General features: G+C 37.7%; 2 protein-coding genes across 8 annotated transcripts in view; one reads left to right on the top strand and one right to left on the bottom strand.

The window, feature by feature from the left end:
• Lar (tyrosine-protein phosphatase Lar) overlaps nucleotides 1-21,360 on the bottom strand; it is a 129,662-nt gene that overhangs the window by 6,504 nt on the left and 101,798 nt on the right. For 3 of the 7 annotated variants that reach the window (XR_011417730.1, XM_070212119.1, XM_070212128.1), the window contains 10 exons: nucleotides 15,175-15,411; nucleotides 14,967-15,113; nucleotides 14,629-14,904; nucleotides 14,360-14,383; nucleotides 11,028-11,128; nucleotides 9,972-10,164; nucleotides 8,671-8,821; nucleotides 8,472-8,608; nucleotides 5,995-6,291; nucleotides 22-161 (listed from right to left, as the gene is read on the bottom strand). Coding sequence is in view for 6 of the 7 variants with exons in the window: in XM_070212119.1 (XP_070068220.1) it covers nucleotides 22-161; nucleotides 5,995-6,291; nucleotides 8,472-8,608; nucleotides 8,671-8,821; nucleotides 9,972-10,164; nucleotides 11,028-11,128; nucleotides 14,360-14,383; nucleotides 14,629-14,904; nucleotides 14,967-15,113; nucleotides 15,175-15,411 (1,703 nt within the window). In the remaining variant the exon portion in view is untranslated. Of the gene's footprint in view, nucleotides 1-21; nucleotides 162-1,097; nucleotides 1,248-5,994; nucleotides 6,292-8,471; nucleotides 8,609-8,670; nucleotides 8,822-9,971; nucleotides 10,165-11,027; nucleotides 11,129-14,359; nucleotides 14,384-14,619; nucleotides 14,905-14,966; nucleotides 15,114-15,174; nucleotides 15,412-21,360 lie in introns of those variants that run through there. The other 4 variants (XM_070212123.1, XM_070212124.1, XM_070212125.1 and 1 more) reach the window with 4 other exon arrangements.
• scw (screw) lies at nucleotides 15,753-16,973 on the top strand. Its single transcript, XM_017138762.3, has one exon. It carries the CDS (start codon nucleotides 15,753-15,755, stop codon nucleotides 16,956-16,958), a length of 1,206 nt encoding a protein of 401 aa, XP_016994251.2. The 3' UTR covers nucleotides 16,959-16,973.

Genomic DNA, 21,360 nt, shown 5'->3' with positions numbered 1-21,360 from the left:
GTTAACAGGTTAAAAACTCACCTCATCGCGCAGCTCCTGGGCATGAATGTGATAGCCACGGATGATACCATTGCGGTCCTTTTCGAGTGGCGGTTTCCAGCTGACGTGGATCGATGTGGAGTTCAAAGGCGTGGCCTTGACATCTTGCGGATCGCCGGGCACTAAAGGCGACGCCGAAGAAAATTGCAATTAGATAGGGGTACTCACAATTGCGAAAACAGGAGATATTCATAATAAACAATAGCTTAACTTATCTCCTAAGGTGACTAACAATAACTTACTTAACTCTGTAATTCATGTTTTATTATCTTTAGTATACAGACCGAAAACTAAGGCATCTATTACTAAGTTCTTACAGCCTATGAGTAATACATACACAAGAATATAGGTTGATAGTACAGAACCAGAACAAATCTAGTTCCAAGTCAATGCCATCACCACATCACAGACAAAAACAGATTAAAGGTAAAATAAAATTCGGAACTGGAGGAACCAAACAACCAAAGTGCTGCTTAGGTGCTATATAGGTGGTATATGGAAGGGGTTGCTCAATGGGTGCTCAAAACTTAATTGTAGGTGCAGTTTATACCTTGATATAGTATTATTGTATACATAGTATAGACCATTACTTATAGAGTATGGTGGCAAAAAAGTACACAAAAAATGTGGGCTATCGTAAACACTGGGATTTCGATGTCCATCTCGTTTTACTTAGCAAAAACAAACATGTAAGCATTCAAAAAGTGGTTACTTGGTTGTGTGCAAAAAACATACATTGGTAAATCAAAAATTAGTTTTTTATATATAGTCTATACACATATGCTGCTTATTCAGGAGCATTAAAAATCCTTGCCGACCTCTTAAATGGTTTGGTAAGTTTTTCAAAAAAATGTCGAAATAGAGAAACATATCAAAAAACAAAAGAGATGTGATTCTTTTTAGTTATCGGTCAAATGTTTCTGGACCAATTCAAAAATATGTTTTTTTGGGAAAAAGATTGTGGGTATAGAAATAGAGATGTATAGAATAGTATAGATAGTAATTTGCTATAGGGCATTCTTATTCATAGTACATAGTCAACCATTAAATATACTCACTCTTTTTCTCTAAATAGTTTTAAAATGTTTTATTTGTATATATATTTATAAACCACCATCCATTAAAGGTTGCGTTCAAAATTCAAATTTCGCAATAATTTCATATTCACATCAAAAAAGTTTCAAAAAGATTTTTGTTTTTTTGGTATTTTTGGTTTTTTTTTTCCATTTTGATTTGCATTCAAAAAAAGGTGCACGAAACAGAGCAATTGGTGCAAGGTGCGAGTGGCCAAGCAAAGTTATTTGGTTTTGTTTTAATAGTATATGGAAAAAGATATAAAATATAGGTATTTAGTTTACAGTATACAGTTCCAAAAAGGGTTACTAGTGCACAAAAATAGTTGAAATCCAGAAAAGGAAAGGTGAACAAATAAAGATGGAAAACATGGTACAAAATCTACATATTTGTTGGCACACCGCTTTGATACTGTACAGTGTTTTTATGATTTTTAAATTTATTTTGATTTTTTTTTCAAAATTATGTGGTAGTTTGTAGATTTAAAAAACACCCAATTAGAAAAGTAATCTGTTAACTTAACAATTAACTTACCTTACTTTATTTTAAATAATGTGACAATAATTTATAATACCCTAAAATACTTGTTATTAACTATTTACTACTTATTATTTGATTTAAGGTGGTATTGGAAGAGGGATCTGTTCCCCCCAATATATTAATTTAAATTATTCTGTATTATTTTTTTTCATTTTAAAATGCCTTAAACTAATGTCTCACATTGGATTTTGATTATTTTTTTACATATACTACTCATTAATAATAATTCGCTGCCGAGCGGTTCCTTGCCCTGACTCATTGCATTTGGGTTCATTAAAAATGTTAAATAAATGCATAATACAAATTATTCAAATGCAACTGGCAGCGCAAAAATGTTAAATTATGCTTCATTAGTGTCCTGCAGCCTGGCAGCTCATCTGCTTAACTTTTTCAGCCGAAAGCAGATGGAAGGGGTCAAATGCTGTAGTTTTGTCTTATTTTTTGTCATTTCACATCCATTCAGGGCAGGTGAGAAACCTGAACACACACACTCACACATCAGTGCACTAAAAATATAAAATAATTAAAATGCTACCGTAGAAGTGTTCTCTATTTTGTATTTCTTTTTCCCCGTGCTCCTTTCTGTGCTGAATGGAACAAACGAAGCAAGGAGCGCGTGCTAAGCTTCCAATGCTCGAGGTGCTCATTTTTTAACTTTATTTCTTTTTTATTTTATTGTATGCATATATATATGGTATGTTTTATTTTTTGTATATATATTTTTTGGTGTATACGTGGGCAGGACGTGTGCGGGAGTGCGACTGTCTGGGTGCACAAAGGGGAATCTGCTTGCTTTACGAATCTCTACCAGACCCAGACGAGCAATTCGACGCGGGCGGAGGAATGAAAAGCAAGTGCCCAGCTTTAGACAGGTGAAATGCATTTGCATTTGTGCTGTGGCAGCTAACAAGCGCATCACATCATAACGAAATACGCTCCCGACATACGAAACACAAAAATTAGTAGAAAAAGACAAGTGAAGAATGCCATAGTCGAGAGTTCCGACCATTGAATACCTGGTACTCAGTAGAAATCATATTAAATACTGTAAAATAACAGTCTTTTAAGTGTTGTTAAGTTTTAAGATACGCGAATTCTTAAGTATTTTGATTTTGGCTCTTAATCAGAATTATATCTATCTAATGTCTGAAGAGTTTACTATTACCTGTTGCAACATTTTTAACGAATGCAATATTATCTTAATGATTCCTTTGAGTACAGGGTATAAAAATTAGTATAAAAAGAAAACAGCAGAAAGGGCAGATACAGTACATAGTACATAAAGTACTGCCATGTGCTGACCCTTTAATGCTGGCCCAGATGCTTCCACTGCAGCTTGTGAGCCGCTGGCTACAAGTGCGATGGAAGGAAATGAAAGGAAGGGGAGTTCGGTTTGAGATATGTGGCCGCTTGCCTCTGGTTATGCCAAATTGAGTACAATTAAAACGAAATTCAAGTCAGTCACAGATAGCTCAATGGCATTGCGGTGCTTTGGTGCTGTTTTTGCTGCTGCTGGGTTGTGCACAGAGAGAAAAAATGGATTGATTTGATATTCAGATGGATTTTGTGTCTGAGAAATATTGTATTACGTAGCCAACTAGTTAAACAGCTGGTAAAGACTAAATTAATTATTTTTAATTAGTATTAGGAATTTAAAAAAATGTGTATATTTTTTTAGATCTTAAAATCTATAAATGTAACTATTGATACTAATGCAGAAACTCGACTTTTAAATTGATTTCACAGAAGAATGGTAATATATCTTTTCAATGGTATTTATTGTTTTGTTATAATACCGAACCCATGATTTTTTCTCTCTGTGCTGCCCTGCATGCGATTGTAAATATCCTGCAGAAAACATTCACTCATTTACGGGTCCTTCTAATTCGCATTGTGTGTGTGCCTGTGCATAAGGTGCGGTGCTATCGGTGCTGCAGACTTAATGCTAAGCTTATTATAACATCTAGAGTGAGCTAAAAGATGCCAGGAGCGTGTCACAATGAGAGAGAGAGAGAGAGCGAGTGAGACGTACACTAAGGTGCTTAACAATAAGTACATTTAATTTACAGTGCTTAGCCAAAATAAAACGAAGTGAATGGGCCACCACACTCAGGTGGTGTTGAGCTCTTAAAACACACAAATTGAGTAGGTACTTGATAAAGAAAACTGTTTTCTGTTGAACAAGCAAGTTAACAGCTAACAAGCAAATGAAGGTAGGTTAAAACGTTGTTTGAATGTATGTGAGGATTTTTTATTGAATGGAATTTATGAGTGAGAACGAATTATAAGGATTCTATAAATGTATTTGGGTCAAGGGTGTTTGTTTAACTGAATCAAATAGGAAACCCCATTCAGTTATAGGATAAACGGATTGATGGCTAGAGGTTTTGGTCTTGATAAAAGTAATATTATAGTATTTGTGAAATGGATATAAATTAACTGTTATTCACAGCGCCTTTATAGAACCAAAACCATTTTCAATCGGACAAAAACTCATGAGGGAAGCGGGGAAAAGTGCAAATATGCAAATGTGTTAACTGTGCAAACATGCAGGTGATTGCAAATAAAACTTAATAAAATGGGTCAACAAAACAAAATACACAAAATTATGTGCGTAAATAAAAAATTCGGTTAATTTTGTGCAGAAATCAATTTAAGGATTTGTCATTTGCTGTGCTGTGCTGCGTTCGTTATTTGCATAGCAATAAACAAAAAACAAAAATCCATTTAAAAACGTGCGACATTGCGGGGCTTAAGGGGCATTCGTGGTGGGATGTGTGGAGCTTCACTGGTGACAAAAGTGCAAAAACCGTGTGCCAAAAACCAAACAGATAGGGGCAGAGCTGTACTGTAAGGGCTCAAAAATTATAGTACACCGAGCTTTTGTAAACGTTATTAAATATGTATGCATTTATGTAAATATCACACATGTAGATGTATTGGCAAAGGTGTGTTTGCAGGTGAGCGCCAACTGAGAAAAAAATAATAAATAAATAGAGCGAAACATTTTGCGCTATTTGCTTTGGGTAAACATTTGAATACAAAAAATAAGTAAAATGTGCGGGAAATTTATTGGGTTCAGGAACGGGGCTATTATGGTTATATCCCCTGCTTAGGTTCGACCATGGGTTATGTTTACATTTATAATTGCATACATTTAATTATGCAAATAATTAAATAAAATATTTAATGCAAACAACCTAAAATCAAATTTGTGTATTGGTTTTGGGAATTAGGGTCGTGTGTATAGGTTGTGCTTACAAAAACTATATGAAAATGCCAAAAATACAAAAAGATTACATTGAGTTCATGGTGATTTTTGGTGCTATACAAATTACCACAAACAATTGATGCATTATATTCAAAAATATTTAATTATAAAATTCGATTCTTTATTTATATTTAGAGATATATCTGGGTGTTGTGCATTTCTCGAGACGATTGCGAGTCAAGAAGTAAAAAGAACAAAAATATTGTTGCTTGCATATAGTACACAATACATAGGAGTTCTTCTAAAAAGAGATATTTTCTTTTTTTCATAAGAGATTTTGTGCAAAAAAGTAGTCAAAAATTGCGCCAAAAAATATGCAATTTTATAGTGCCAATACGAAAATTTTGTAGATGTTTTAAAATTTCATTTGAATATACAAACGAATTTCCACAAATGAAAAAGGAAAGTAAATTGAAAAACATGATAAAACCAAAACTAAATAATATGATAGGTGGTAAGAGACAGCGAGTAAATTTCTCTTAACATTAAAAATTGTATAATCAATTGATTCCTATCGATCGAATATAACAGGAATTTGTTATTTTTTAGAATATTCTTAAGTAGGGAACAGATCAGACCAGCTGAAAAAGCCTGGAGGGCTAAAAGTATAAACATAACATTTTTTTAGAAACCATAACTGTTGGATTTAACTATTTTATATTGTTTCGGACAGACTTTTGAAGTTTCAAGAAAAATAAAAATACTACAAATAAAAAGGTTAGCTGTTTTCAAAACGATCGTTCACAGCTAATTCGGTTATAAAGATAAATATTTGTAAACAGAAAAAATATATAGATATTTGGATGAATATCAGATAACGCTCCATAGTGCTTCGCCGCTCCTGTGGTGAATGCTCCCGATATCAAAATTCAAAAATTGTACAAAATACGTTCGATTAGTTTCAGGTTGATATTTTTTTCCAGGGAATGATAATAAAACATAACTTAGGATGAGTGTAAAACGAAGAGTAAAAACGTAATTGATAAATGGTAAATAAGTAAATTATAATAGGGAAACGAAACATTTCGATAGGACTTACGCATAGGTAAGATCGTTATTGGCATACATACCATCCTCTTGGGTTCGCAATATGATCGGATGGGATCGCGGCCCATCGCCGACGGAGGTGCCGGCCAGTACCCAGATTTTGTACTCGGTCCAGCGCTTCAGCTCGTCGAGGACAATGCTGGTCATATTGAGGGTCATTGTGGTGGCCTCGTCGTCTTCGCGACCCACCTCCACGAAGAAGACCTTATAGTATATGATCCGACCGTTCGATCGTTCGACGGGCGGCGGCAGCCAGTTAAGCGATATCGTCGTCGAGCTGGTGGCTATGGCGGTGATATTTCGAGGCGGTGCACCTGGTACTAATTACATAGATGGGAACGGAACGTATTTGTGTGTGCATTGATTTTTTTTTTTTTTGGTTGGTTTGTTGGTTGGTTGGGTTTATTGGGTTTTCATTGTTGTTGATGCATAGCCATGGTTTTTGGATATGAGAGTTGGTTTTTCATAGCGTTCAGCAATTAGCGCAGAGAATACAAAAATATTGTTGTCAACCGAAAATAAAATGGATAACATGAAATGAAAAAGCCGTAAAGCGAAATAAAATTAAAATCAAATCGAATAACATGGTTTTATATAGGCATAAAAATATATAGAAATAAATGTAAATATCAAGACATAGATCCAATGGTTTATGCAAATAATGTTGACTCCTTTTTGCGTTCGTCAATAATTTGTGCATATTTTTTGGTAACGACTTTTTGAGCTGAAAATTAGTTCCCAACTATCTACTGTAGAAGCATACCCATCATCATGCTTAGCTTAGAAAAACTATAAATAAATGTAACTAAACATTCACACAACATTTACATACACACGAAAAGACATTAATTTGCATAAACCATGGGAATTTTGCATACTTTAAGTACATATAGAGAAGGAAAATTAATAAACTACAAAACTCAAGGGTAATAAAAGTGCGAAAAAAGTTTAAAGGCAGAATAGCTAATGTACCGCAAGGTACCATTAAAATAGGACTACAAAGTAATTAAGAAACTAGTAATTTTTGCAATATTCAGCAGGAAGCAACTCAAACTTCAAGTCAGGCTCTAAGCTACGAACAGACCCAAAATAACTTTGTGGCTTGTCTTTATTGCAACCGTCTGAGCCACAATAAGTGCCGTGGCACAGACAATCATTTACATTTTAATTATGCGAATATGCAAAACGTGCAAATATGGAAACCAAAAGTGATATTTATGCCACTGCCGAGAACTTTGCACTTCCGGCATTTGTCTTCGCGCCGGTCTATTAAAATATCATTCAAAATCAATTTTCTAGACACTAGACACCGATGCAGCAGACAGAACAGAGGAAGAAGTTAAGGAATTTTCGGTTTTTGGTTTTGTGGTCTCGGTGCTTCCACTAGTGCAAAGTGCGAAGTGCAGAGTGCAGTGTGCAAAGTGCATTAGGAATTTTGGCACTTAAATAGTGGTCTAAAGTTGGAAATTGTTTGGGCATAATTTACATGATTTAACACTCAGGGAGCCACAAATGATAAATGGAATATAATCGAGCGATGCAAAACACACAAATTCAAATATGCATTCCGTAATAGGTAGTTTGGTTTTCGTTTTTTTTTCATTTTTGATTCTTTCTTCCAATATTTTGCATTACATTATCGTGCAATTTGCTTTTGAACTTAAACTGAAGAGGTGTTTTTGGTTTGGAAATGTTGTTGGTCGATTGCGTTTGATGTTTATGGTTTAATCCTGTGTGTGATGTGGATTGTGGACTGTTGGCTATTTTGTTCAGTGAATTTTGGTCTTTAATTGGATTAGTTCAACAGATCGCAGTGATTTTAAAATATTTTACCAATTTAAATACACAGAATAAATCTGATTTATTTATTAAATTATGAAAGCGATCTTTTGAACTCTATATTTATATTTATTTGTTATGTATTATGTGTGTAATGCTAAAGGTCTTATATGTGTAATCTATGTATCAGTGTCTTTTTGTACATACTAACTAATAAAATCTTTAGCTATCCGTTTGTTGAGTATATAATCTAAGGAACTAAATCTTAGGGCTAACTTGCAAGTAACAAGAACGATCACATGTCAAACAATATGTATATATATATATATCGATATAGGTATTTGTAGTCAAGATATAAGTGGTTAAGTGCATAAAACTCACTGCACTCGGGAAACACTCATCCGATATCATTTATTCATTACATTCGCTCACACTTTACCTGTTTCCACGAAGGCACAACTCAATAGAATGTAATTTCGCACTCAGACATTTAATGGTTTGGGTAACTGAATAATCAACTACATGTTTATGGACGACACATGTTCATGTATCGGGGTTAATTTATCATATAGTATAGTATATATATAGAGAGTATGTGGATTTGTATTGAAATCAATCAGTTTCTCGTTGTACTTAAGCCTATGGAAACTTGTACTTGTCTACGGCGGTTTGAGCTAACTTAAAGAGGTTATAGAATTCGATGGCGGACTGGCCAACTTACCATATTGCTTGGTGCGAACCGGAATCTGCGGTGTGGTGGCCCCCTCGCCCCGTTGTGACCTTGCAGCCAGCCAGATATAGTACAGGGTATCGGGATACAGACCATCAAGGGTATAGGCCTCCGAGTTCGAAATGCGTCTATTAAAGCAAAGGATTTAGTTCTGGAATTCCATATCTTTAATGTACAATCCCAAACTCACTTGTGATGGACCAGATTGGCGTATGTGTCATTCCAGTAGAGCTCGTAATGAACGATATTCTCGCTGGAATGCGTCGGCTTGGTCCATTGCAGTGTTACTGCGGTCTCGCCGATATCGGTTGCCCGGAAATTGCTCGGTTGCGATGGCACACCTTTGTAGACATATCCGTATTTCATATTCCATGAGTTTTGGGGGAGGATTTCGGGTTGTATTCGCCCGTTTGGGAATTGCATTTGGTTTTTGGTTTGGTAATAATGAAACGGAAATTACGGAAATTAAATAAAATACAAACAAATCAATGTGGGCATGCCATTTGTTTGTATGCCGATGGATCCGACCGATAGCGATTGCGATTCCGATTCGGTTTCCAATTCAAAATGCTGCATGATATTGATGAGGTGACACACGCACAGCAATCGCTGCATCAGCATTTTGAATTCGTATTGGTTTTTGCATGAAATTGATTGAGATGTGTCCATCTATACAGCCATCGAAACAACCAAACCCACCCCATACCATGTTTGAATATTTCAGCGCCAACCACAAAAACCAGATGGGGGGTGGCGAAAATACCCGGAGAGAGAAAATGATTATCAATTTTCAAATTATTTCTGCTCCCCAGGGGACCCGAAGAACCTGTCATCGCTTTGAAGTTTTACGGTTTAATGAATAAACCGAAATCATTTTTCCAACTGCCAAGTGGCTGTTCATATACCTATATATGTTTACTGGAAACATCTATTGGCTTAAAGAGTTAGACGGTTTAAGCTTCTCAACTTTACGGGCCACAAAGACAAGAGTCACGTCTGACCCGAAATGCAAGTGGACATTTTGCAGTTTACTTAACCCCAAGTAATAAGTCTGCGCAGTTCAAAGTTTAACCTCTGTTTTGTTAGTTATTGTCCCTGTTAAAGCTCCTTAAGATGGCCACAAACAGCAGTAAGTCAGTCCACCCGACACGCCCCCACTTAAGCGCCTAAAATACACTCGGTCAAATGCATTTGCATCCAATATATCCAATGATTGCAGCAAGTTAATGAATATCTGCCGGACATGTTCGGTTCGTTCGGTGTTTGTGCTCTCGTACAGAGATAAATATTTCATTGAACGGACACACGTTTCGCCTGACATTTTGTATTATAATTAAATAATTGGTGTGATCTATGTGGGCCGATTGAGTTGAGCAATTAAATTGCAAAATGTCCTCCATTCAAAATGCAACGTTAGTCGGTGCGTGTGTGCTGTGTGTGTTTCATGGGCCTAATTGAAGCTGATTGCCCAATCAATTTGGCTTAGCTTACCTTGCTGGGCCTTCACTTGGACCGGCGTGGACATGGGACCGGCTCCCATCGAGGTGTAGGCCTGAACCCGCACCGTATAGATGGCGTGGGGCGTCAGCTCCGAAACTGTGGTCAGCTCGCTATTGTCCACCATCTGCGAGTTCCAAGAGGCCTCCGGTTGATTCGAGTTGGTCGTGTAGTACACCTTGTAGCCCTGTTTTTTATCGGGAAAAAATGTTATGTTAAAAAGGGGTTATAAGGCGGAGAGAAAATATATCTATAGTAAGAAAAACCATATCAAAATTCATGTTATAATATAATGTAAATCATAATATTACATAATTAATATTCACGGAAAATATACTCCTTTCTAGAATTTCGCATATTTTCAGAAGTATTTTTATTGGTTTTTATAGTACCATTACATTATTCATGAATGAATTTTGTTTTAAAATAATAAAAATAATTCTGGTAGATTTTTCTAGATCTTAAACATTGGTAATTTTTGTAATCATTAAAAATAATATAAATTATCCTTTTTTATTTAAAAGGAGTTTATAAATTAGAATTTTAAATTTACGTTTTGAGCTACGTTTAACAGATTTAAAAAGAAAGAAAACAGCAGTATTGGATTACTGAAAGCCATTTAATATCTGAAATCCAAATCCGATTTTCACCTTTCATTAACTGATAAACCGAAAATGATATATGGCTGCTGGCCAGAGATTTGCGGACCTCGAAGGCCCCGGCAAACACAGCCCGCCACGCCGGAGACCAGGGAGACCACAACGATTGCCGACTCGGAATGGAGACCTGTGGACAGGTGTCCAGGATTTGCATACGAACGTTCATTCGTGTGCCCCCGGAACATGGCCAAAGGCATTTTGCCAATTTCCCTTCGACGGGCCCCTCCATTCCACTCAACTCCATCGGACTGACGTGACAAAGTGCGTTGGTGGTCGGAGCCTTCGGACTTCGGGTGGCGGATTCCCATTCCGATTCCTATTCCGGGTCTCCCTGTGTGCCCGGGCTCCGGATCTTATCGTTTAATATGCGCACTTGATGCCAGGTACTTACGGTCACTTGTCCATTGGGCGTCTCTGGTGGTTCCCAAGTAATAACCATCGTGGACGAGCTCAGCGTGCGCACTTGGACATTACGTGGTGCACTTTCCATTTCTGCAGGCGAAAGGGGGAGGAAACAGAGGGGAAATGGGTAATATTAGCATTGTCCTGGCAAAGATTGGGCATATAACAATGGGTAGTTGAGTACAGTTCAGCACAGTGGTGATTCAAGAGGCTAAACGAATTTCGAAAATGGATTGCACCCCAGAAAAGACCGGCTTACGAGAAATTATGGTTATTCGGCCCACTAAATTAAAGGGACTGAGCAAGTTTAGTTGATAATTACTATTAAATGCATTTCCTTAATTATTATAATATGTTCTGCTTATAAAACCTGCAGTAATTTATCTTTTTGGTATTTAATTATAATTTCTGCTGGCTGTAAATAATAAATGATTTTAAAATATGCTTCCCACCGCACTCTCTTCTCCGCCAGAAATCATAAATATGCAAGTTTGCCAAATGATTTTCTGGGGCGAATTCCACAGGACGACAAACAAATGCCATTATCGAGAAACTAGTGAGGCCAAAAAAAAGGGGAGGGAGGCATTAGGGCATCGCAAATGTTTTGCAAAGCAAACAATCCCCATCCATCACAATTTGTTTTTCCAATGAACGGTCGGTTGTTGTAGCTTTAGCTCCTGTTTCGGCTTCTGCTGCTGGAGATGCGTATTTCATGTCGTTTCATGGTCGCAGGAATGGATTCAGATGGGAAAGGGGCAGTGGGGGATCTGCATTTCCGGGAAAATTGAGGAAATTGTTATGGCGCGTTGAAGCCTAGCGGCTGTTATAGCGAGAATTTTGCATTTATAAACTGATTTCTGTGTGACTGCCCCACCCCCTTTCAGCTATTCGTCATGCATTTGCATTGGTCCGAAAATTTGTCGGTCAACTGCATTGTCAGCCGCGAAATCATCGGTGTCTGAATTTTCTGGCACCCCAAAAACCCCGAACAAAAGAAGGAAAAATACCCCCCCGTCATGAATGGCAATTAGTGGTACATTCCACCGTCACTCAATTTTCTCTATGTGTGATGCGATATGGGGGGGAGGTATGTACGTAAGCGATTCGTAAACCGATTGGTTAATGGCCAATCAATAAATTCCAATTTCTCACAATTTTACTGCAATATCCACAAACGGTGCAGCAGAGCAGCAGTTTTATCCACAATTTATATCGCAGTCATCTCATCTGTTACCCAATGGGTGTGTGTGTGTGTGTTGGCCTGGTCCATTGCTTGTTATAGCCAAGATTTGCATGCAGCTCGCACACACCGATTCACCAATAGATTCGGGCAAAAATTTCCTCTTAACCCTTGTGAAAGTGGATGTGTGAGTGGAGGAGCAGAGCAGGATGCAGAGCATCACGTAAGCTGCATTTAAGGGCATATACATTACATACGGATACGCTCCATTAATATGTATCCTTGCATGCCTGCGCACACGCCTACTCCTTATAGAACCAGCACATAGCACTAAATCGTAGCCCCCATATCCTTTGCCCATCTCCACCCACACAAGGATTCGAGGCAGGAGCATGTGCATGGGCCATATATCTGATTACTTGACGAAAGGATATGCTCAAGACTTGTTCAAGGCGCCTCAGCCCCAACACTTAAAATGTGGGTTTTGATTACTGCCCCTCGAAAACAGTTTCCGTCCTCAAACGTTTTCACAAACATTAATGAGTAGGTTGGCCGAATGCAGGAGGAGCTTCTTTTACTAATTAACTGCTTCGTTGGGCCTTTAAAACGAGCTATTCGATACAACTAACTAAAAAGGTGTCAATACTGGGGGAAATTTATTCTTTTTATTGCCAGTGACTATGTTAAATATGAAACCTTTAAAAATGTGGCCTTCAAAAGTGAGGTAAAGTATTAAATAAATAAATATTGTACTTAATTTTTAATAAACCTGAATACATTATAATATATTCCGGAATTATTTTACTTTCATATCTATTGAGTGAAAAGAGTATTAGCATCTGTTTTCTCGGACACAGATGCCTGGGATGACATCACCTTGGGTTTGCCCCCCTTTTCAGTTAATGTACTCATCTCCCTTGTAGTGCAATATTACCAACCATAAAGAAAGCTGAGGATTATCCACTTGGCTCATCTGCTACCTAAGCCAGTGACACGTGTTAAGCATTGCGTTGACCTGCTGATGCCACTCCTGCGGGAAAACGGAGCCCAGCAGCCCAGGAGCCCAGCTTTAACCGCCCATAAACGTTGCTATCGAAATATTATTTCGAAACGATATTGGGCAAGCGATAAGCATAATTGCGGCAATAAAAGTTTTCAACTTTTGTACGACACGCTCTTTGGATCTGCTACTGAAACTGCAAATGCAGCTGCTGCTGTTGTGTGGCAAATGGAAATGAACGAATAAGGGAATACCCTATTTTAAGGGGTTTATTTGATATCAAGGAGAACAGTAAATAGCATATATTTTCTATAGAAAAAAAGAACAGTAACTTTAGCATAAAAATAATTAATTATTTTTTAAAGATCAAGTTATTCATAGCATTTTGATATGATTGAAGAGTATGTTAATCTTATTTTACAATATTTGTTTAAAAAATACTAAGTTTGGTATTTTAAAAGATTGTTTTTATAACGTTTATGAAATGATAAAATATCAAATTGATATGTTTGAATCGTAAATTTGACATTAATCATATCGGCTTCTTATTCATATGAAATAAAGTAGAAATTACCCTATTTCATATAGATTTGTTTGTATACATATTTTCTTTAATCTTTGTTTCTGCATTATATATTATATAGGGTTCCTAACTGTTGATAAAAGCTATCATACCCTAAGAAAGGGCACCGGAAAGGCAGAAGTGACCGGAAAGGCATGTCAGACAAGCGCACGCTTACGCGGGAATTGCCAGGGCTAAAACAGCGTTGCATGCACCCAACATCCAAACGAACGCATAACAATGCAAACTTTATGGGATGTTTCGGGGGGGATGACGGGGGATGGAGCACAGAGGATTGAGGATATGCCCCACCCACTCACATACGTCAGGATAGCGCGCCAGGATTCGTGGCTCTGGATCGCAGCTGCGTATGCAACGATTTTTTAACATTGCATTTACCTTTGATTCTATCTAGCTACTTGTTATTCCGCTTTCTTTACTTCCTTTTTCATTTCTTTTCCTATTTTACCCTTTTCACATTTTTCGACTACGGATTTTGTGCTGCTCAACAATTGTTATTGAAATTGTTTTGGCAATTTTTTGGCCAACCATAAAATTTTGTTTGCCAAGGATACTTACTTGTGCCACCGAATGAGAAATCGCCTGAGAGGGCAAACGCATGTGAGAAGAAAAGAGAGAGGGAAAGGACGAATAGACATTTTCAAGAAGGGTTAGTACGATTGCCGACATAATGGACCAAGGAAAATAAAAACGGATCTAAGTGTATTCTAAATTCAAAATGAAATTGGTTAAAAATCCTTTTTGTGCAGCATGTGAAAAGAAGGCAGCAGTTAGTTAAATGTCCTCCAAAAAACAGGGGCAGCTGTAGGGATACTCACTTGTCTCACCGGTGGTACAAGTCGCCGGAGCCGAAGGCGGTCCACGTCCAATATTGTTCACCGCTATCACGTAGAACTCGTACTCGGTGTAGGGACTCAGGGCACGGACCACATAGTACATGGTGATGATGCCGCTTATCTCGCTGAAGGCCTGATTGGCGTTCTTCGGCTTGTACTGGATCACGTAATACTGCAAGTCCTCGGGACCCTTGTACGACCACTCCAGACGCACCGAAGTGGCGGTCACCTCGGAGATTTGCACATCGGTGGGTGCGGTGGGCAGGGCTAATAAATGATTTAAAAACATTTTATAAAAATATTTCATATTTATAATGATCTTAACTTACATTGCACTTTAACCACCGAAACCGAATCGATTTGGCCCAGTGTGGAGGCAGCTATGCAAGTGTAGTTGGCGCTCTCTTGGATGTTAATCAATTGCAGGACATTTCGACCGATTGGCATCTCATTCTCGGGAGTTAGATCTTCAGAGCCTACAATAAAATGTTATATTTTAGATTTATTAGATTTAATCATTATATCATTATAACCTACCCTTCATCCACTTGACATGTGGCATGGGTGAGCCGACGGCAATGCAGGAAAGATTCAGATTGGAGCCCAGCATCACCTCGCTAATTGTCTCTGGTGGGCGGGAGAAAGTGGGCGGAACACGACGGACTTTCACATACAAATTGGTCGATTTCGAGTGCTCAGTGCCAACCGAATTCTCGGCCACACATTCGTATTTGCCCTGATCCTCCTCGCGACTGTTTTCTATTTGCAGGAAACCTGGAAGAAAGGAGGTGAAAATGTAATATTAATATTTAATTTATTTAGATCTTTATAATTTTCAAGTTTCTTAAATGCATGTGCTTATTGGTGGTTTACCTGTAAACAGATTGTACAGAGCAGCTGCTATATTATTAGCTTTTACCTGAACCGTGGGTTATAACTACCTAGGATTATAATACCTCTTTCCATACCAATTGGTTTCTTAACCCTTTGAATGCATCTGCTTTAGTAACTACCTAAAGTATTCCCATTTACTACCTGACCTCCCATATAAGAAACAGTTCCTTGAGCAAGGAAATCAGTACCAATCTCGCAATTGACAAGAACACATCCTGAAAATGTTTAACCTTTTCATAATAACCAGCCTGCTATATCTTGTGGATGGCACATCCTATTTGACCACCAATAGCCACATCGAGATGCCAATATACCAGAAACGCCCTTTGAGCGAACAAATGGAGATGATTGATATCCTGGATTTGGGTGACCGACCGAGACGACAGGCGCAGCCCAATATACACAATTCGGCTTCGAAATTCCTGCTGGAAGTGTACAATGAGATTAGCGAGGACCAGGAACCCCAAGAAGTTCTGCATCAACGCCACAAACGCTCTCTGGACGATGACATACTGATTTCCGAAGAGGATCGACAGGAGATTGCCAGTTGCAATAGCATCGTAACCTTTTCGAGTCGAGTTAAGGCCGAGGAACTCGACAACGAGCTGGACATGCACATAACCTTCAATGCCAACGATGTGCCAGTGGATCTGAGTTTGGTTCAGGCCATGCTCAGGATATACAAACAGCCCAGTTTGGTCGAAAGCAGGGAGAACTTCACGGTGTCTGTGTACCGAAAACTGGACAATCGTCAGGATTTTAGCTACCGCATCTTGGGCTCCGTGAACACCACATCCAATCAGCGTGGCTGGTTGGAAATCAATTTGACACAAACTCTGAGGATGTGGTTGGCCAACAGTAAGGGTTTGCCGCGGCGAAATGAGTTAAGGATATCCATCGGCGACTCCCAACTGAGCACGTTCGCCGCCGGACTGGTGGCTCCGCAGGCCACTCGCTCCAGTTTGGAACCCTTCATCGTGGGCTACTTCAATGGCCCAGAGCTCTTGGTCAAAATACAGAAGCTTCGTTTCAAGAGGGAACTGGAGAAGCGAAGAAGCGGTCTACCACAGACTCCTCCTCCGCCGCCACTACCAGTGGACTTGTACAGACCACCGCAGTCCTGCGAGCGCCTCAATTTCACCGTCGACTTCAAGGATCTGCAGATGCACAACTGGGTGATTGCCCCGAAAAAGTTTGAGGCTTACTTCTGCGGCGGCGGCTGCAACTTCCCGCTGGGCACCAAAATGAATGCCACTAACCACGCCATCGTCCAAACCCTGATGCATCTCAAGCAGCCGCATCTGCCCAAGCCCTGCTGCGTGCCCACAGTTCTGGGGGCCATCACCATTCTGAGGTACATCAACGATGACAACATCGATCTGACCAAATACCAAAATGCGGTGGCCAAGGAGTGCGGCTGCCATTAGGTTGGGTTTACTTGAAGTGACAGCAAGGTCATAAATTGGCTTTCAATGTAAATAGAATTTAGTGTAAATATAAATATTTCAGAAATAAGAAAAACTATGTGAAGAAAAATAAAACCACTAAGCTACACCCTTTTAAACAAACATTTCGGAATTTTTATTAAATGTGTGTTGGAATCTTTATACCAGTTATTATTAATTCATTAAAAAGATATGAGCAAATAAATAAAGGGTGGCAAGTAGTATTTTTGCTACTTTCATATCTTAATCTGCCTCGAAATACTCTTTCTGCTCTTTTAAAGAAAATTTACGAAAAACAAGAAGTCTTTCAAAAGATATAATATTTGGGATTAAAGTTTAAATAACTTGTTATACATCCTCGCAATATATATGAGCTCAAAGGCCAAACTAGTGCTTTTACACTTGAGTTCTTGGGGCTTAGAAACTTTTATGTTTATTTAGCAAAACCTTTACTTGTTACGCCCTTTTATGGCGCCTTTGGGTTATAGGGGACCGGGGTTTAACCGTAACAGAGTCGTAAGATCTTAGATTTATCAATAAATTTGAAAGTCAAATGATGTTTGTTTGTCTCACATCACATCGCTTTAATCGGCAACCCACATTATCCTCATTGCCCCATAAAAAGGTTCTCAATTCACCTTGCTTTTATGCACGGAATCCATCCACTTGGCTTCCCGAGAAGCAACACATGGAAAATTAACACTTTTTATATGATTTTAAAAGCCATATAAATTTTACGACAAGTCACCAACCCAAGCCCCCGAAAATGTTGCAATCTCTCCAAAGGGAAGAGGAACACTCACACGCATCTATTAAATATCGTGGCTCGCTTTTCCGGCATATTACGCTAATGTGAATGACAGAGGAGCATTTTGGAGATTGGAGTGGGAAAAGGCCATAAACTGGCTTCACTTTGACATTATATTTATATGACTAATAAACAATGAAGCACAAGTCGGCAGCGATGAGTAGACAATATTAAATTTACATAAACAAAATCTACTTCTGCTCAGGATTTTTGCCTCATGGAAAATGGATTTAAAATCAACAGTTATGCGAATATTTTTGTTTGACAGCCATTGGCATTTTGGCTCTAGTGAAAACCATAAAGTTATGGACACGGGAATTCGTGTGTTATTGCGCTTTTTAATTGACCAATAACTATTATTTCACACGATAATTTAGAGCGACATAGTTGAGAGCCAATGATTTGTTTTGCTTGGTTTATAATTTATTTTGAAAATTTATTTCATACTTTTCGCAAAATCATATTAGCATTTTTAATGAAGCATGAGAGAGTCGTTAGCAGCGTGTGAATTTCTAAGCGTTTAAATCGCTCAAATACGCAACTGTGTGCGTATGTGCGAAATTAATCATATTGAGTTTCGATATTCAATTTTCTCTCCCATGCAATTAATCAACGACCTCAATTCAATATGCACACACATACACGTATTAAAGAACGTGAGTGTGTGTGCGTATAGGTAAGCAAATTTAAAATCTGCATGAAATATGACAATTAATTTGCGAAACACGAGTTTTTCATATGCAATATTATCGTTTAATTATTTATTGCCGCATTTTGTGCATATACAAGCAGTATTGATCAGGCTTAAGCGGAAAGCTTAAATTACAAAATCGTATTTTCTTTTAATATGATACTGGGCTTAATATTGCAGAAAGTGAGGGAATGAATGGAAAATATTTATAATTTATAAGAAAACTGTTTTCTCTTTAATTTTTATTTATCAATTACGTAAAAAAGAATGCTGCTTAATAAATAATATTTAATTTCAAAGGAACATTTACAAAGTATATTAAAATATTATAAAAATGTCTATTCATTTTCAAAAAACTCAATTATTATATGTTTAATATGATTTAAAATCGTTGAAAGTGCTGTGCAGTTGCTCTTAAAAAAATTACAAATGTACCGTGTCAATAAACAAATATAGGAGTAAACGCGGCTACAGTTGAGTGAATCATTTTAATGACTCCTCTTCCACAATAGTAAAAAACAAGAAAGGAAGCTACCTTCGGCCAGCCGAAGCTTATATACCCTTGTAGATAAAAGAATACTCACTCGGTGCAGTTCCAGGGATTCCAGATTCAGTGTTTCGATTTATTTCAATTTTGTTTTTAAGTAGTCAAGAATCAAAACGCCTACTTCCTACAAAGTTACAATGAATTTTCTTATATTTGTTTGGGAGCCTTAAGATATAGTGGTCCGATCCGGCTGGCTCCGACATATGTACTACCTGCAATAGAAAGAAGGCTTTCGGGAAAGTTTCATCGCGATAGCTTTAAAACTGAGAGACTAGTTCGCATAGAAACGGACAGACGGACAGACGGACAGACGGACAGACGGACAGACGGACATGGCTAGATAGACTCGGCTATTGGTGCTGATCAAGAATATATATACTTTATGTGGTCGGAAACGTCTCCTTCACTGCGTTGCAAACATCTGACTGAAATTATAATACCCTCTACAAGGGTATAAATATAAACAGAGGCTTTAAAAATGGGGTGCTATGAAAATTTTAAAATATATCCTTTAAATTTATTAGTTAGTTATTTTGAAAGCTAATTAATAACATTATCATTTAATTTTGAATGTAAATATAAATAAATTGTTAAGTACTGATTGACTTTCCCCCAAAAATGATCTTAAACTACGCTTCTGCCATTCGAATATTGAACAAAAAATGAGGGGCAGTGCTAAATGTTGCAAAATCGCTTGGTTCGCACTAAAGCCATGTTTATTGTGTCTATTTTATGTACCTTTCCGTTTTATTATGGTTGTCATTTTGTGTTTGATAAAAAAAAAACATAGATGGTATGGGGGTAAATAAAAAATAAACTGACTAAAAGTGATGTATGCTGGGTAGATTGCTGTGCGGTTTTTAGGGCAGCGCCCCTTGCCAAACTGCAGGGGGGGTGGATGTTGTGTTTTATGCGTTGTTTTGGTTGTGAAAAGGACGCTTTGTGCTTTTATTTTTATTCGCCGCTCACCTACAACATGCATCAAAGTTGATTGTTGCGAAATTTATTGCATACTATTTGGCCTGTATGGCTGAACATTTATTACGCTTGTTGCACTTCCTGTGCAGCCAGAATTCCCCCAACGCCGCTGTCTCCGACCGGCGAGGTGGCTATTGTTTAGGAACCATTGAACCATTCAAACAACCATTAAATGTTGCAACTTTTATAAATAATCGACCACTTTCGTTTCGGCTGACATGTGTAGTTCAGCGATCCAAACAAACACTTCTTTTTGTTAGCCATGCTCACATATTATTCAAGGTAAGGGGAGCTAAAAAATTATGAATATTATGAAACAAGAGACAACGTCTGTGGAAAACGTTGATTAAAATTTATGAAGGCAGCTTTCATTAAAACTCTTGGCAACCTTCTGCCGAAAACATTAACGTAAGCCGCCGAGCCAAGCACTTTGCGTGCAGGATGGCTGTGGCAATAAAAATTAAGCTAGCATACATCTGGGCGCTCGTCTGCGTCCCGAATGTAAGTCATTCCCCGGGTTTTTGTTTTTGGCCTTGTCTCTGCGTGCGTGTGCTACTCTTATGAAAATTAAAAATTCTTTCAAGCGTCATAAAAAAGAAATATAAACAAATGGACGGGCTAGCAAAGGAGTCCGGCCGGAGCGAACAGGTGAATATTTCATGGAAAATGTTTTGTAACCGAAGGGGTTTGGCACAGAAATCGGGCTTTAAACTTAAAGGGATAATTTAAACGTATTGGAGAATTTATAAAATTCAATATTCTGTCGTAGTGCTGCCAGGTTTTTTGATCAAGATATGTGTAGCGTAATATTTAATCGATTTAAATATTATACAAAATCTGCCGAAATACATAAGATTTATTTGGGGATATTTTTAGATTTGTAAGTTGACAAATTTGCAATTAACAAACTTTTTTACTATTTCACAGTATTATTTTCTTTATTTTTTTTTAGATTTTATGTTCTTTTTATTATTATTATTTATGTATTTTGTTATAGATATTCAGACGATTATATTTAATGTTCATTTGTATAATTTTCTATCTAACTTTAGCAAATCGGTTTATATTTTAGGATTTCAGAGTGTTTCTCAACTACAATAAAATTAAAAGGTAAAATAACTTTTTACTACTAATATTATTACAGAAGTTTAAAGCCATTCAGTGAGTTTTTAAGGAAACTGAATATTTTGAATCACCAGAGTGTAATGCAATTCAGTGGGAACAAAGGCGAAAGACTAGTTTGGGGTGGTGCCAAAACCCACCCAATCCGTCCACCTGTGCTATGTGGCCACTGTAAATGTGGCAAGACATTGGTTGCGGGTTAGTTTGGACGTGGCACACATGTGGCACGCCACACAGC

The sequence above is a fragment of the Drosophila takahashii genome, chromosome 2L (genome assembly GCF_030179915.1).
Source record: "Drosophila takahashii strain IR98-3 E-12201 chromosome 2L, DtakHiC1v2, whole genome shotgun sequence".
In the NCBI taxonomy this organism is placed as follows: domain Eukaryota; kingdom Metazoa; phylum Arthropoda; class Insecta; order Diptera; family Drosophilidae; genus Drosophila; species Drosophila takahashii.
This window is presented reverse-complemented; position numbering and strand designations above follow the sequence as displayed.

Bases quoted from the DNA above. Each gene is read 5' to 3' on its own strand.
- scw (XM_017138762.3), top strand. From the start codon at position 15,753: ATGTTTAACCTTTTCATAATAACCAGCCTGCTATATCTTGTGGATGGC.